Raw genomic sequence first — 12,310 nt, 5'->3', positions numbered from 1 at the left:
GGTGAGAGATCATTGTGAGAAATTCTTCGAGTGGCTAATCAGCCATATTGGAAACAAAAGTCTCCAAATTTTTATTATGTTAATTTTCAAACATGAGTGGAAAGAATAGTGCAGTGAGTTCAAGTAGAGAAAAGTAGAAAGTATAGTGCAGTGATCACCCATGTACCCATAACCCACTAGAATTACTGGTAATTCATGGCCACGCTGGTTTCATCCATACTTGCCCTACTGTCCACTCCCCTGGATTATTTTGAAGCAAATTACAGGCATCTTATTTTCTTTATGGACATTTTAGTATGTACCTGTAAAAGACACTGTGGGCTTTTCGTAATAGGTCAGCATGTTAACGTGTGCACAATTTATAAACAAGGAAGTAAAATTTTACATAACTCTGTAAGCATTGGTTCTTGGTCACTTTTTCCAATTTAAGTATTACAGGACCCTGAAATGCCTACCAAATTATTATAAAAGGATTGTGTTTTGTCTACCATAAGCTTAGCGTTGTACAGGTATTATCACAATTCTTTGTATGGTATTTGGTAGATAATAATGGTAAAAATTAATAACGGACACTTAAATGGTACTTACTGTGTGCCAAGAACATTTCTAATCCTTCTGTGCATATTAAGCTAATTTAATCCTCAAAACAATCATATGAAATAGGTACTATTTTCATCTCCATTTTGTAAATGTGAAAACCGAGACATGGAAAGTTTTGGTAACCCTCCTAAGGTCTTAACTCTAGTAAGTGATGTGGCTGAGATTTGCACCCAGACACGCTAGATCTAGAAACTGTCATTTTAAACGACTATACACAGTGCCTCTCTCAGAAATCAGCAGATTTCCACAGCCATCTTTCAAAAGTGTGTCTTCTATAAGTAAATGTATCTGTTTTGGTGAGTTCACTACGTGACACTTGGGTGAGCCAAAGCTGTACCTGTTTCTGAAATATTGGCCTTCAGTGTTTAGCTTAATTTTTTTTAATTACTTACATTGCTGCCTTTGGATTTTGTTGTTAAAATATGTATATATATTAATTTCACGTTTCGTGTCCTTTCTTTAGGTACACTTCATGTCGGTGATGAAATTCGAGAGATTAATGGCATCAGTGTGGCTAATCAAACAGTGGAACAGCTGCAAAAAATGCTTGTGAGTAAATGAAAGTTTCTTTGTCTTTTTCCAAGATTGACTTTCAGTTTGTTAGCTTGTTTTTTAACGCACAGATAAGGGGTATTCTTTTGTAATCAGAGTATTTTTGATACTATCGTTTGTGTGGACTTGAATTTCTACAACATTTATAAGAATTGACAACGGAGCGGGGGCGGGGGGTGCCTGGGTGGCTCAGTCGATTGAGTGTCTGACTCTTGATCTCAGCTCAGGTCTTGATCCACGCTGGGCGTGGAGCCTACTTTAAAAAAAATTGGGGGTGGAGGGGTAGACAACTGAGAAAATGTTTGCATGTCTCAGAGTTTGGAAACATCTTGCCCATCTAGCAGTGTGGGCTTCAGTGCTCTCGTTTCATCCTTGATCTCCTGTTTCTTACTGAGCAGACCTGTAAAGATAACCTTTCCAGTCCCCTGGCGTGAAGGGTATCATCCTTCGATCATTATACACACAGCTAGAGTATTATTTTTTGAAGCGTGTTCTCCCATGTGCATCTTCCAAGCAGGTGTGCATCAATGTGCATACACATTTCCCACAGTGAATTTTTTAGGACTGACAAGCAACTTGTGCGTATCTGTGAACTGGTTTTTCACTGACCCCAATCCTGCTGACATTAGCAATGTCAGAAACCTTGTTCCTGTTTAGCTGAGTCATAGCCAGCTGTATTAGATTTCTCCACGGCACAGAAGGAAGGAAAGACATAGTAGACCAAGCTATTTTTTACCGTACATATCCAAAATCTGTGTTCACAATTGGCTTTGCATTAAAAAAGCAGGATGACAGTCCCTGGCCTATGTTCATTGTCCTGCTGAGTGGAGGCAGATGTTCTGGGACCATCTTCCTACCACAATTGTAGCAGCCTCCCATGTTATGAATATCTATTAGAAGCACCCTGACTCACCACAGTAAAAACAATAAGGCCAAAATTATGAAAGAAGCGGCAAACTTAATGGAGCACCAGCATAATGTAGAAGACCAAATATCATTTTTATGTAATTACTTATTCTCTTGACTGGCTCGATTCATGTTCACTTTTGAAAGGCACTTAAAGGTTTTCATCTTTGTGCCTATAAAAAGGTAACCACCCGAGGTCTGTTTCCACCACTCCTGCATGAACAAGGCAGCCAGCCTTGACTTTGCAGGGATGTCTCCCAAGAACAATTTCTATTCCTGTGAGCAGCCCCTACCTTATAACTCGATTTCGATTTCATGTTAGGCCCATGCGTGCTCAGCTGGCTTGCATTAATTACCCCACACACAACACACACAAGTCGAGTGGTTTCTCACTTGTCTTTATGTGCAACATTTGTTTGTTAAGAGAGCTCTCCTTTATTCTTCCTCCAGCGGGAAATGCGGGGGAGTATCACCTTCAAGATCGTGCCAAGTTACCGCACTCAGTCATCGTCCTGTGAGGTAATGGCTCTGGCGCAACCCCACCCCCCCCACACACACCCCTGTCTCCTCTGGGTTCTTAACTAACTGTCTGCTGATGGCTGAATGTTTTGGCTTTCTGGGAAATTGTTTCTGCCTGTGCTGTTGATCACTGCACACCAATTTTACAACAAAGATAACGGAACAGAGTAGGTTCCATTCACCTACTCAGCCCTGCTTCCACGGGGAACTCCTCAGCACTTGAACTTTCTGCAGGCTGGAACCGGAGCAAAATAGAGAGGAGCTATAAATAATGACATGAGGCTTAATAAGAACAAATGGAGTCTCTGAGGAAAAAAAAAAAAAACAACAAAAAAGATAATTGCGATAATATTTCCAGGAAGTACATTCACTTCCCTTATTAAGAAATCACACAGATAGTTCTTCTTTCCAAGAATCTAAGAAGTGATCTATTTCTGTTAAGATCAAGGTGCTCAAATAATTGCGACAAGTCCCTAGATAGGTGTTAAGTCCGTGACGAATTGGTAACTGGCTTTATTAGAGGGAGTATAGGCTTTTGCAACCTTCTGTGCAATCGCTTAAACATGGAACATTGTGTGATTCACAAGGAAGTTTTTTAGAGTAATACAGCCCCCAAGTTTCTTTCTTACGGTAGGTGTACCGTATAGAAACTGTAGCTTTTCCAAGCTATGTTATTCAGTTTTCTGTTGCTTATTAAATGAGATTCCAAAAGCTATCCTTTTCGTATTTGGAAACACAAACTGGCATGAAAGGGATCATCCTTCGGGCATTACACACACAGAGCATTATTTTCCGAAGCTTGTTCTTCCGTGTGCATCTTCCAAGCGTGTATGCATCCATGTGCGTACACATTTCCCACAGTGAATTTTGTAGGACTCACAAGTAACTTACTGGAACTCCTCTAGAAAATTGAATTTGACCTCAGGAAAAGCTGAGGGAGGAATTATAAGGCTTCTTCCAGGCTCTTAGCAATGCTGTAAATTTCACAAGCAAACTCAGAGGCTTCATGTTTTTTCTCTAAACCTATTGAAGATATGTCTAAGAATTTGTAGTTTTGCCCAGTATATTTTTAGTGAACCATGACAATTGGGGTTTCTGTTACATCAGGTTTTGAGCTCCTCTTGGTGGCTTTTTATGGAACTTCAATTAATACTATACCTCAAAAGAAAATGCAGAACTTCTTCTGCTCCAGGATTCATGGTTTCGCAATTGGTTACCTAGAACACAAACCTTGCTGGGAAGGAGAGAATGTCACACACATTTTTTATGTGCAGCGTTTTCATATCCTAAAATCGCAGGTGGTCTTCAGACCATTTCTCATCATTGAAGAAATTTAGTAAATATGATTGATTTTTTCTTGTCTTTTTAGTTAACTAACCAGAGGATGTTGTTAGTTATTAATATAACATAAGTTTCTCTTGTGGTTTTTAAGTGGTGGAACTGGTTTTAGGATGGGACTAGTATTATTACATGTGTAAATTCTACGCTTGAGTAAGAAGAGCGCCCCCCCCCCCTTATCTCCTTTACCTCCAAATAGTAGAAAAAATGATATTACCCTCCTAGCCTTAACCCCAACCTGTTTGACCCTCCTGTTCTCTGGCAGAACTCAAACCTATGGTTGGACTCTTCCCAGCTAGGGCAATACTTCCCAAAGAAGGGCTCTCTGGCCACCCACATCGTTGTACCCTCCTTGGCAAAAGAGGACACTGCTGCCCTCACCCTGGCCCCAGTGACTTAAGTCTCTGGGAGTGGACCTAGAAATCAATCTGCTCATGAAGATTTGAGAATACTCATCTAAGGGAGCCCATTATTTAAAGAGCTAACAAGTTCCAGAAGTTTTCTTTAGATCTTCTAGAAAAAAACAAATGCCTTTTGAGCAGACACGTCCATCTCAAAGGTTTCAAAGAACTCTACTAAACCAAAAATGTCAAAATACATATTTCCTTCCTCTCCTCATTATCATTAAAGCTGATTTGGAAAATAAGGGAATGGAGCCCAGAAAGGATTGTGAGTGTGCCACACAGTATAGAGAGTGTGACTGAGGACTGCCGATCTAGGGAGAGTGGCTGTGCCTCCGGAGACCTTTGCCAGAAGTATAATATTTTTAGAGGCTCAAGGTTATTGTTTTAATCAATCTGCTAAAATGATCTAAAGAATAAAGGTTTCTTCTCTGGTGTATGTCTATCTTTTACCCTTATTAGTAATTTCTGTCCTAGAAGGACTCCAAGGTGATTATGACATGAGAAGTCTTTTGGTTTATTTTTTTTAGATTTGTTTCACTTCAAATGAGTCATTCAGTAAATTTTGACACCGAGGTACCTAAAAACTATTACATGCTTTTCAAGCCTAATTTTCAACAAAAATTAGGCAGTTGGGATCTTCAGCACAATAAGTTTCTAGTGATATTTGTCATTTCACAGTACCTGATAGGATTTTAATACCAATTCGCTCTTCCGGGTCTCACTTTAAAGTAAGCCAAGGTTGCATAGAATGTTGGAGACAGGAAAGAAATTCTTAATAAAGGACGTGGCCATCACTTACAATATGTGAATCTTCAGACTGCAAAAATTTTGTCAGACTTCCGTGAAACCATGCACGTAAGTCAGCATAGCACCTTTGCAGCTAAAACCTCAGAGGAAACGGTTGTCAGACTGTGGTTGTAACTGTTGATGTGAATATCTCTGTTTCTGTGCTGGTGTTCTGTGTTAATGAACCTTGTGTCTTATTTCAGAGAGATTCCCCCTCCACTTCCAGACAGTCCCCAGCTAATGGTCATAGCAGCACTAACAATTCTGTTTCGGTAAGAACTCTAGCTCCACACAGCAAAGTGTGACAATTTTGTTGGTGCCACCTGCCTTGAGTGTTCTAGCTACATGTGTTCAGTGGAAATATTGTCTTCTGCCGATATACAAGGCTACTACAGCTACAATGCAGTTTACCCCCGGAAAGCCTTTTCCACATTTTCTTCTCGTGAAAAAAAAAATCCCTTTCACTAGTTAAATTTGAAGAACTGGAGCTCAAGACTGCCTTGGTCATTCTCAAAATATTTCTGTGTCACCCCACTAGCATTTATGACTTTGCTCGGACTTGCGCAAAGGATATAAGTGGCAATTTGTTGAAATTTCTAAATGTTTTTTTTTTTTTTAATTGGAGAAAGATGAAGAAACGTAAGGATTTTGCAGAGTAGGCATGTGGGTATTCTCGGGCTTTGTAGTTGTCTATTCTGAGTGATATCAGCAACATGTTTTAGTTTCCGCTATCTACGTTATGAATTGGTGTGCCCTCTGTTATTGTGGTACGTGCACATATTTTTGTGAATTATAAGCCTTGCCTGGATATGAAAAGCAAAAGGAACTGGCTTCAAACTGCACTTAAGCCACGCTGTTATCACATCTTTAACACAAACTACTTGATCTTTTGACTTGAACTTAGAATTTTACCATTTTTTCAGAACGATTCATTTTGCAATATGAATTGTTTTTCACTTACTTAAACGGAAGCACTTAAGGTGCAAGTATGTGGTATTTCGGGGTAACAAAATCTTTACGTTGCTGATATTGCTGTTGAAATTTGTCGAGAGTTTTACAAATGCAGCAGTATCGCTTCTTTCCTCTTAATGTGCCCTTTAAAAACACATCAACTGTTTTTAATCAGATAAAATTTTAAACGATTTAGAGATCCTCTTAATGGAATGATGTCAGTAAGAGAAATTATGGGAGAAAATTTCCTACAACCTTTATTTTTAACTTCGAAATGGGCTACCAAAGGAATTCATTTATAATAGTTTACATGTAATACTTTAAAGATGGTGAAAATCATATAGCCATTGAATTTTTCAAAATCTGATTGCAGTGACTAAGTCGAAAAGGGCATCAGCTCTTTTTTAGTTTGGGGTTTTGTTTTTGTTTTTAATAGGGCTATTTCACTTGCAGTGGCTTTTGTGTTGAAGATGCTGAGTTGTTTCTTAAGAACACATTTTCTCTCTTGCTTAAACTTACCTGCTTTCTTCAGCTTGCTGCTAAATGGCCTGGGTTTGATTTTTTTTGATAACTCAACATTTCTGAGAAATGGAATAATGTATATGATCTCTTTACAACTGAAATCTAGCTCATTTTTTTAACCATATTGTAACAGAACACACAAATTACCTTGTACTCTTGAAAAGTAAATGAAAATTTTTCTCCTGGGTTGGCTTTATTCTACAGGACTTGCCATCAACTACCCAACCAAAAGGACGACAGGTGAATAGATATCCTCTATAGAAATTTCTCTAAACTGAGCTGCTAATAGCCAATCTTTTATTAACCCTTTCCATCCCATAATGTCTGCATTTTGGACCATAACATTTAAGCATTGAGAGCTTGTACCATTTCATTTTAACACATTACATATGACTAATTTTCTATAAAGATTTTTTCCTCACCTCTTTGTAGCTGTGACGGTTATTGTAACTTCAACCTGATAAATTTGTGTTGATGGCTAAGAATTCAGCCTTTGGGGGTCTTTTGGGCCTGCCTCTGGAGTGGGAAAAACAAAAATTCAAAGGTCACAAAACTCGTAGAATTCTGAGAGTAACTGAAACGTATGTGCTGATAAACACGTTTAAGCAGGAATTCTCTGAAATTCCAAGAAACCTTTTCTAAATCTGTATTTGCATGTTTAATTCTAAAAGCCACTTACAATGAAAAATGAGGACGTAAGCGTCCTGGCTTTCCACCCCAATGTGCCTGTGTTGGTCCACGCGGGAAAAGTGAAGTGCTATGTAAGCGAGTACGTACTTCAGGAGTACGGCTCTCGGGTGCCCATGCAGAGACCAATTTTATAGGCTGGCTTTCTGAAAAGAAAACTTAAGCACAGTAATCACACAACAGTTCCAAAGCCTTCAGGTTGGTTTTACAGTGACTTAAACATTAATATTCAAATTTAATTTCAAGAGAGAGAATTTTTCGGGGAATCTTCTTGGAATTTGGTGTTAAAAAAATAACCTGATTGGGAGTTAAGGTCTGCATAAATTAGCACCTGATAGAATCCACACCCCCCCCCCGCCGCCCCAGTTTATTCCTAAGACTGAATTATATACATAGCACCTTCTTTTAAAACATTTTAGAAATACGGCAGTTCATAAAATGCTGCCATATAACCCCTCGTGTGCTAATCTGTCCCCTTGTATAATATTCACTAGTTACATTTACATTCCCTAAAACCCAGAGCCTTGAACTATGCAGATCGTGCAGCTCTGTGCTGACTTCAAGTGGCAAAGTCAGGATTCAAAGTCATGTTTCTTCTCTAAGACAAGTAAAATACAACTGTAGAGCCCCAATCCTTCTGAAAAAGTTAATAACGCTGTGTTTTTAATGCTTTAAAATAGTTTCGATCACACTTAAGTCTGTCAGCAGTGTGTGGACACACCACCAGCTGTCAAACCACTCGGCATGGTTTACACAGCGCTTGCTAGCTTTGTATCACGTGCTGCTTTCGGGTTAGAACCCACCCTGAGTGCTTGCGTATGTGGCATAAAGGCTGCCACGTGATCATGACAACTTGCCCACCACATGAGCTGAATATATGCGGATTTAAAAATGGTAAGCGTACTTCTCTATAATTATAGGCCCATTCTGTTACAGTAAAAGCAGAAACTAAGTCTTCATTTTTATTAAACAAGTATGTTACGGTGCTCCCTCCAAACAAATACCGCCAAGACTTGAACCTGCACACATCCAAGGTAGTACATTGTCTCTAGCGGTAGCGGTTTTGTGTCCTATTTTCCATGCATCATTTGGCTTCACCATCTAATGTCCTGTTTGTATTGTAAGTGTTGGTGTGTGGTTATTAGGTTAGAGCTGTTTGCTCCCACATCACCATGGCAGCCTTTCTTACAAACTCCTGTTTTATAGATCTACGTAAGAGCACAATTTGAATATGATCCAGCCAAGGATGACCTCATCCCCTGCAAAGAAGCTGGCATTCGATTCAGAGTTGGCGACATTATCCAGATTATTAGTAAGGATGATCACAACTGGTGGCAGGGTAAACTGGAAAACTCCAAAAATGGAACCGCAGGTCTCATTCCTTCTCCTGAACTTCAGGAATGGTATGTGGTTTGGTTTTATAATAAAAACGGAGCCCTGACCATCCGCTTTTCAACTTTATATTGTTTTATTGGGTCAAACCTGTTTGCTCTCCTAGCCAATCAAAACTCAGGTTAGTCATCCAAGAATTCTATGTATTTTTTAATGTTTATTTATTTTTGAGAGAGAGAGAGAGAGAGAGTGACAGAGTACGAGTGGGGAAGAGACAGACAGGGGGACGCAGAATCCGAAGCAGGCTCCAGGCTCTGAGCTGTCAGCACAGAGCCTGACGCGGGGCTTGAACTCACGAGCTGTGGGATCATGGTCTGAGCCGAAGTCGGATGCCCAATCGACTGAGCCACCCAGGCGCCCCAGTCATCCAAGGATTCTAAATCCTCAGCATCTAGTAAGTTCCTGCTTACCGAGCCAGGTCTTTTATGTGAAACAAAGGAGAGGAGGAGGGTCTAGAGGGAGGTTGAGCTGCTAGCCTTGGTTCACATGGGTCCTGGTCAGGTTGTGGTCCCTTAACATAGCCCCCCACCTCCCACATGCTGCTTCTATCCTTTCAGATCTGTGTTTTGGGTTTTGTTTTAAAACAAACCCTCTCGTCACCCCTCCACATGCTCGCTCATTCCACCCTCCCACCAGCAAAAAACTCAAGGGCCACGATTTAGTGCTGCTCAGGGTATTTGAAGGTAATATGGGTTATACCGTTAGGAGAAAAAGGCAGCTTCGTTTGAAAACTTCATTCTTTACCTCGCCACATCTTTAAAAACACATTTTGTGAGGAAGTTTAAGCTGTGAAAACGGGTTAAAGTCAGACACCTTTTCCACACCATCTTTAACTGACAGCCAAGGAGTCACAGATTACTATATATTTTGGTAAAATCTATTTCTGCTGTTGTTACAATTTGCTTACTTGAACTCTGTTTTGAAAGACGCTGGAGATTTTACCTTTGTCAGAACTTTGACAATATGTGAGAAATCTAGTGACGAGATGACTTCATATCTTACTTTTATTTCACGCGACCAGAAATACAGCAACCATTCGCCATGGGGGCAGTTCATCCCAAAATACTTGAACCTAGCTAAAAGAAACCAGGGGCATTGAGTCCACAGACATTGATCATTGTTTTCTCACCCATTTTTCTCACAAGTTAGAGGGATCTCTCAGTGAATTTCCTTTTCGTGATTGCCTCTGCCGGCTATCCTGTGTCCCCAAAAATATTCTTACGTTTAGAATGTCGGAGCTGATAAGAGCTTCAGATGCCATCATTTTATACAAGGACTCATGGGCCCAGGTAGAGGAAGTAGCAGCCTTCCATCTGGCATTGCCTTTCTGTCTGATCTTCAAGAAACAGCTTAAGCATTAGCAGGACAAAAATGATTTCTAAGTCACTTTGATGATGATATTATGGGATTAGTGATACTTACATTTTACAAAATGTGTTCTTTTTTTTTTTTTTTTTTGAGTTTGTTTATTTTGAGAGAGAGGGAGAGAGAACGCGCACCTACGACCAGGGGAAGGGCGGGAGCCTGATGTGGGGCTCAAACTCACTCACTGTGAGATCATGACCTGAGCCGAAATCAAGAGTCAGACGCTTAACCAACTGAACCACCCGGGTGCCCCACAGGATGTTTTCTTGAATGCTGCCATATATTTTGAGCATTTGTTGAAAAGAATTCTGTAGACTCCAGACCTCCTCTCCTTGGTCAGATCATCTGTAGAAATCCTGTTTCCCTGATACCTAGAGCTCCGAGTCCTCTGTAGGACTCCTGAGAAACAGGGAAAAGCAGATTTGCTCCCTGTTTCCTTGGGATGGGGGACTAGGTTATCTGAATCAGTCTTCCTGCTGGAAAAAAATGAAAAGGGCTGCAGAAAACGTGCTTTTGAAAATTACCTTAAAAGCATTAAGTAGCCAAAAAGGTATTGGGGAACTCAGTGACCAGCTTTTGCATGAAAGCAATTGGAGTGAAAAAAATTAGAGCACCCAATGGGCCTATTTTGCCAACGGGACACATCTATTACTGAAAACTTCTCTGCCGGGGAACCAAGGTTAAGACCTAAGGCCTGTACAAGTAGGGGACTCTGTTAGGGGACCTGTCCGCCATTGTTAGGACTACAGAGGCTACACCCTCAGGTTAAAAGGTTAAGATAAGTGTGCCCTTACTGTCCTTCCACAGCTGGGGACTGTAGACAAGGCTACCTTGTCACTGAGCAAAGCAAAAGACACAAATAAAAGGAAAACAAAGTTCCCCTGAAAAAACTGTGGCCACTGGTCCACCTTGAATAGCTTTGTACCCAGGTCCACACAGCCTGGGTCAGCTGGGGGAACTGCAGCCTTACATGTGATGTGAGGCTTCTCCTGTACTAATACTACTTTCATGTATCTGTTACAAACATAAAGTCTCTGAAGGAGAAGACTTTATCCTAGGCCTCATCCTAGAGCTCTTCCTCACCCCCCACATAGACTTTTACTAGGGCAGTGACCAACAAGTCAAAACAAAAAAGCCACGGGCACACAAGGAAACCAGACCTGCCTCACAGACCGAACAGAGACCCTACTGAAATGGCAGAAACAAACACAGACCCACTCTATATATTGGAGTTAGGAGACAAGGTGGTTTTTTAAGTTTTTTTTATTTTGAGAGAGAGAGAGGGAGGAGCAGAGAGAGTGAGAGAGCAAGAATCCCAAGTAGGCTCCACGCTATCAGCGCAGAGCCCAACATGGGGCTTGAACTCACAAACTGTGAGATCGTGACCTGAGCTGAAACCAAGAGCCAGACACTTAACCCACTGAGCCCCCCAGGCGCCCCAGAAGACAAGGTTTTTAAACAGCAGTCTGCACAACTGTGCGTATATTTTTAAATCAGTAATAAGCTTGAAAAATCAGAGACCAGGAAAGTTGTTTAATGGCATGGCAGATTTGAAAAAGAACCAAAAAGGAACTTCCAAGAACAAAAAAGGCAGTGACAAAACCTCAGTGGCCACACGCCTATCAGAAGGGCTAAAATTTCTTCAAGTTTTCATCAACAGATAAATGGACGAACAAGGGACAGCATAGCCATACAACAGGATGCTATTAAGCCATAAAAAAGGAACGAACTATTGATACAACAATATGGATGAAACTCAAATCCAGGCAAAAAAAAAAGAGATGACATACTGTATGATTCTATTCATATAAAATTCTAGAAAAGGCAAAACTAATCTGTAGTGACAGTCGTTGCTTGGGGATCCAGAGGTGAGAGGGAAGGATTCCAGAGATGAAGAAAATGTCCATGATCTGGATGGTAACGAAGGTTTCATGGGATGTCTGCATATGTCAACACTGATGAAATTGTACACTGTAAGTATGTCTGGTTTATTATGAAAAACACAAACTCAATGAAGTTGCAAAAATTGTCGAGGGAGAAAGGGATCCTAGCAGGGATGAGGAGGACGAGGCCCACTGGGCAAGAGGTGCCTCGAGACCTGGAAAACCAAATTGATACAGAGAACGTCAGTGGACATGCAGTATCACTGAGAAAGATTTGAAACAACACCATCAGCCAGACCCAGAATCTTTGTTCCCATGTGTTCCTACCAAGTGACCTTTTTCACAGCCTGTAGATGAGAGATCAGGTTTTTTTGGACCCAGACGCCTTGCCTTATTTATCCTTGT

At 40.6% G+C, this 12,310-nt stretch overlaps 1 protein-coding gene across 8 annotated transcripts in view; it reads left to right on the top strand.

Moving 5' to 3' along the window:
- CASK (calcium/calmodulin dependent serine protein kinase) overlaps window positions 1-12,310 on the top strand; it is a 353,026-nt gene that overhangs the window by 313,421 nt on the left and 27,295 nt on the right. For 2 of the 8 annotated variants that reach the window (XM_049643722.1, XM_049643721.1), the window contains exons 16-20: window positions 1,064-1,149; window positions 2,509-2,577; window positions 5,309-5,377; window positions 6,783-6,818; window positions 8,472-8,668. In XM_049643722.1, coding sequence (XP_049499679.1) covers window positions 1,064-1,149; window positions 2,509-2,577; window positions 5,309-5,377; window positions 6,783-6,818; window positions 8,472-8,668 — 457 coding nt within the window. The remainder of the gene's footprint in view (window positions 1-1,063; window positions 1,150-2,508; window positions 2,578-5,308; window positions 5,378-6,782; window positions 6,819-8,471; window positions 8,669-12,310) is intronic. The other 6 variants (XM_049643725.1, XM_049643724.1, XM_049643728.1 and 3 more) reach the window with 3 other exon arrangements.

Source organism: Panthera uncia, chromosome X (assembly GCF_023721935.1).
Source record: "Panthera uncia isolate 11264 chromosome X, Puncia_PCG_1.0, whole genome shotgun sequence".
NCBI lineage: Eukaryota > Metazoa > Chordata > Mammalia > Carnivora > Felidae > Panthera > Panthera uncia.
This window is presented reverse-complemented; position numbering and strand designations above follow the sequence as displayed.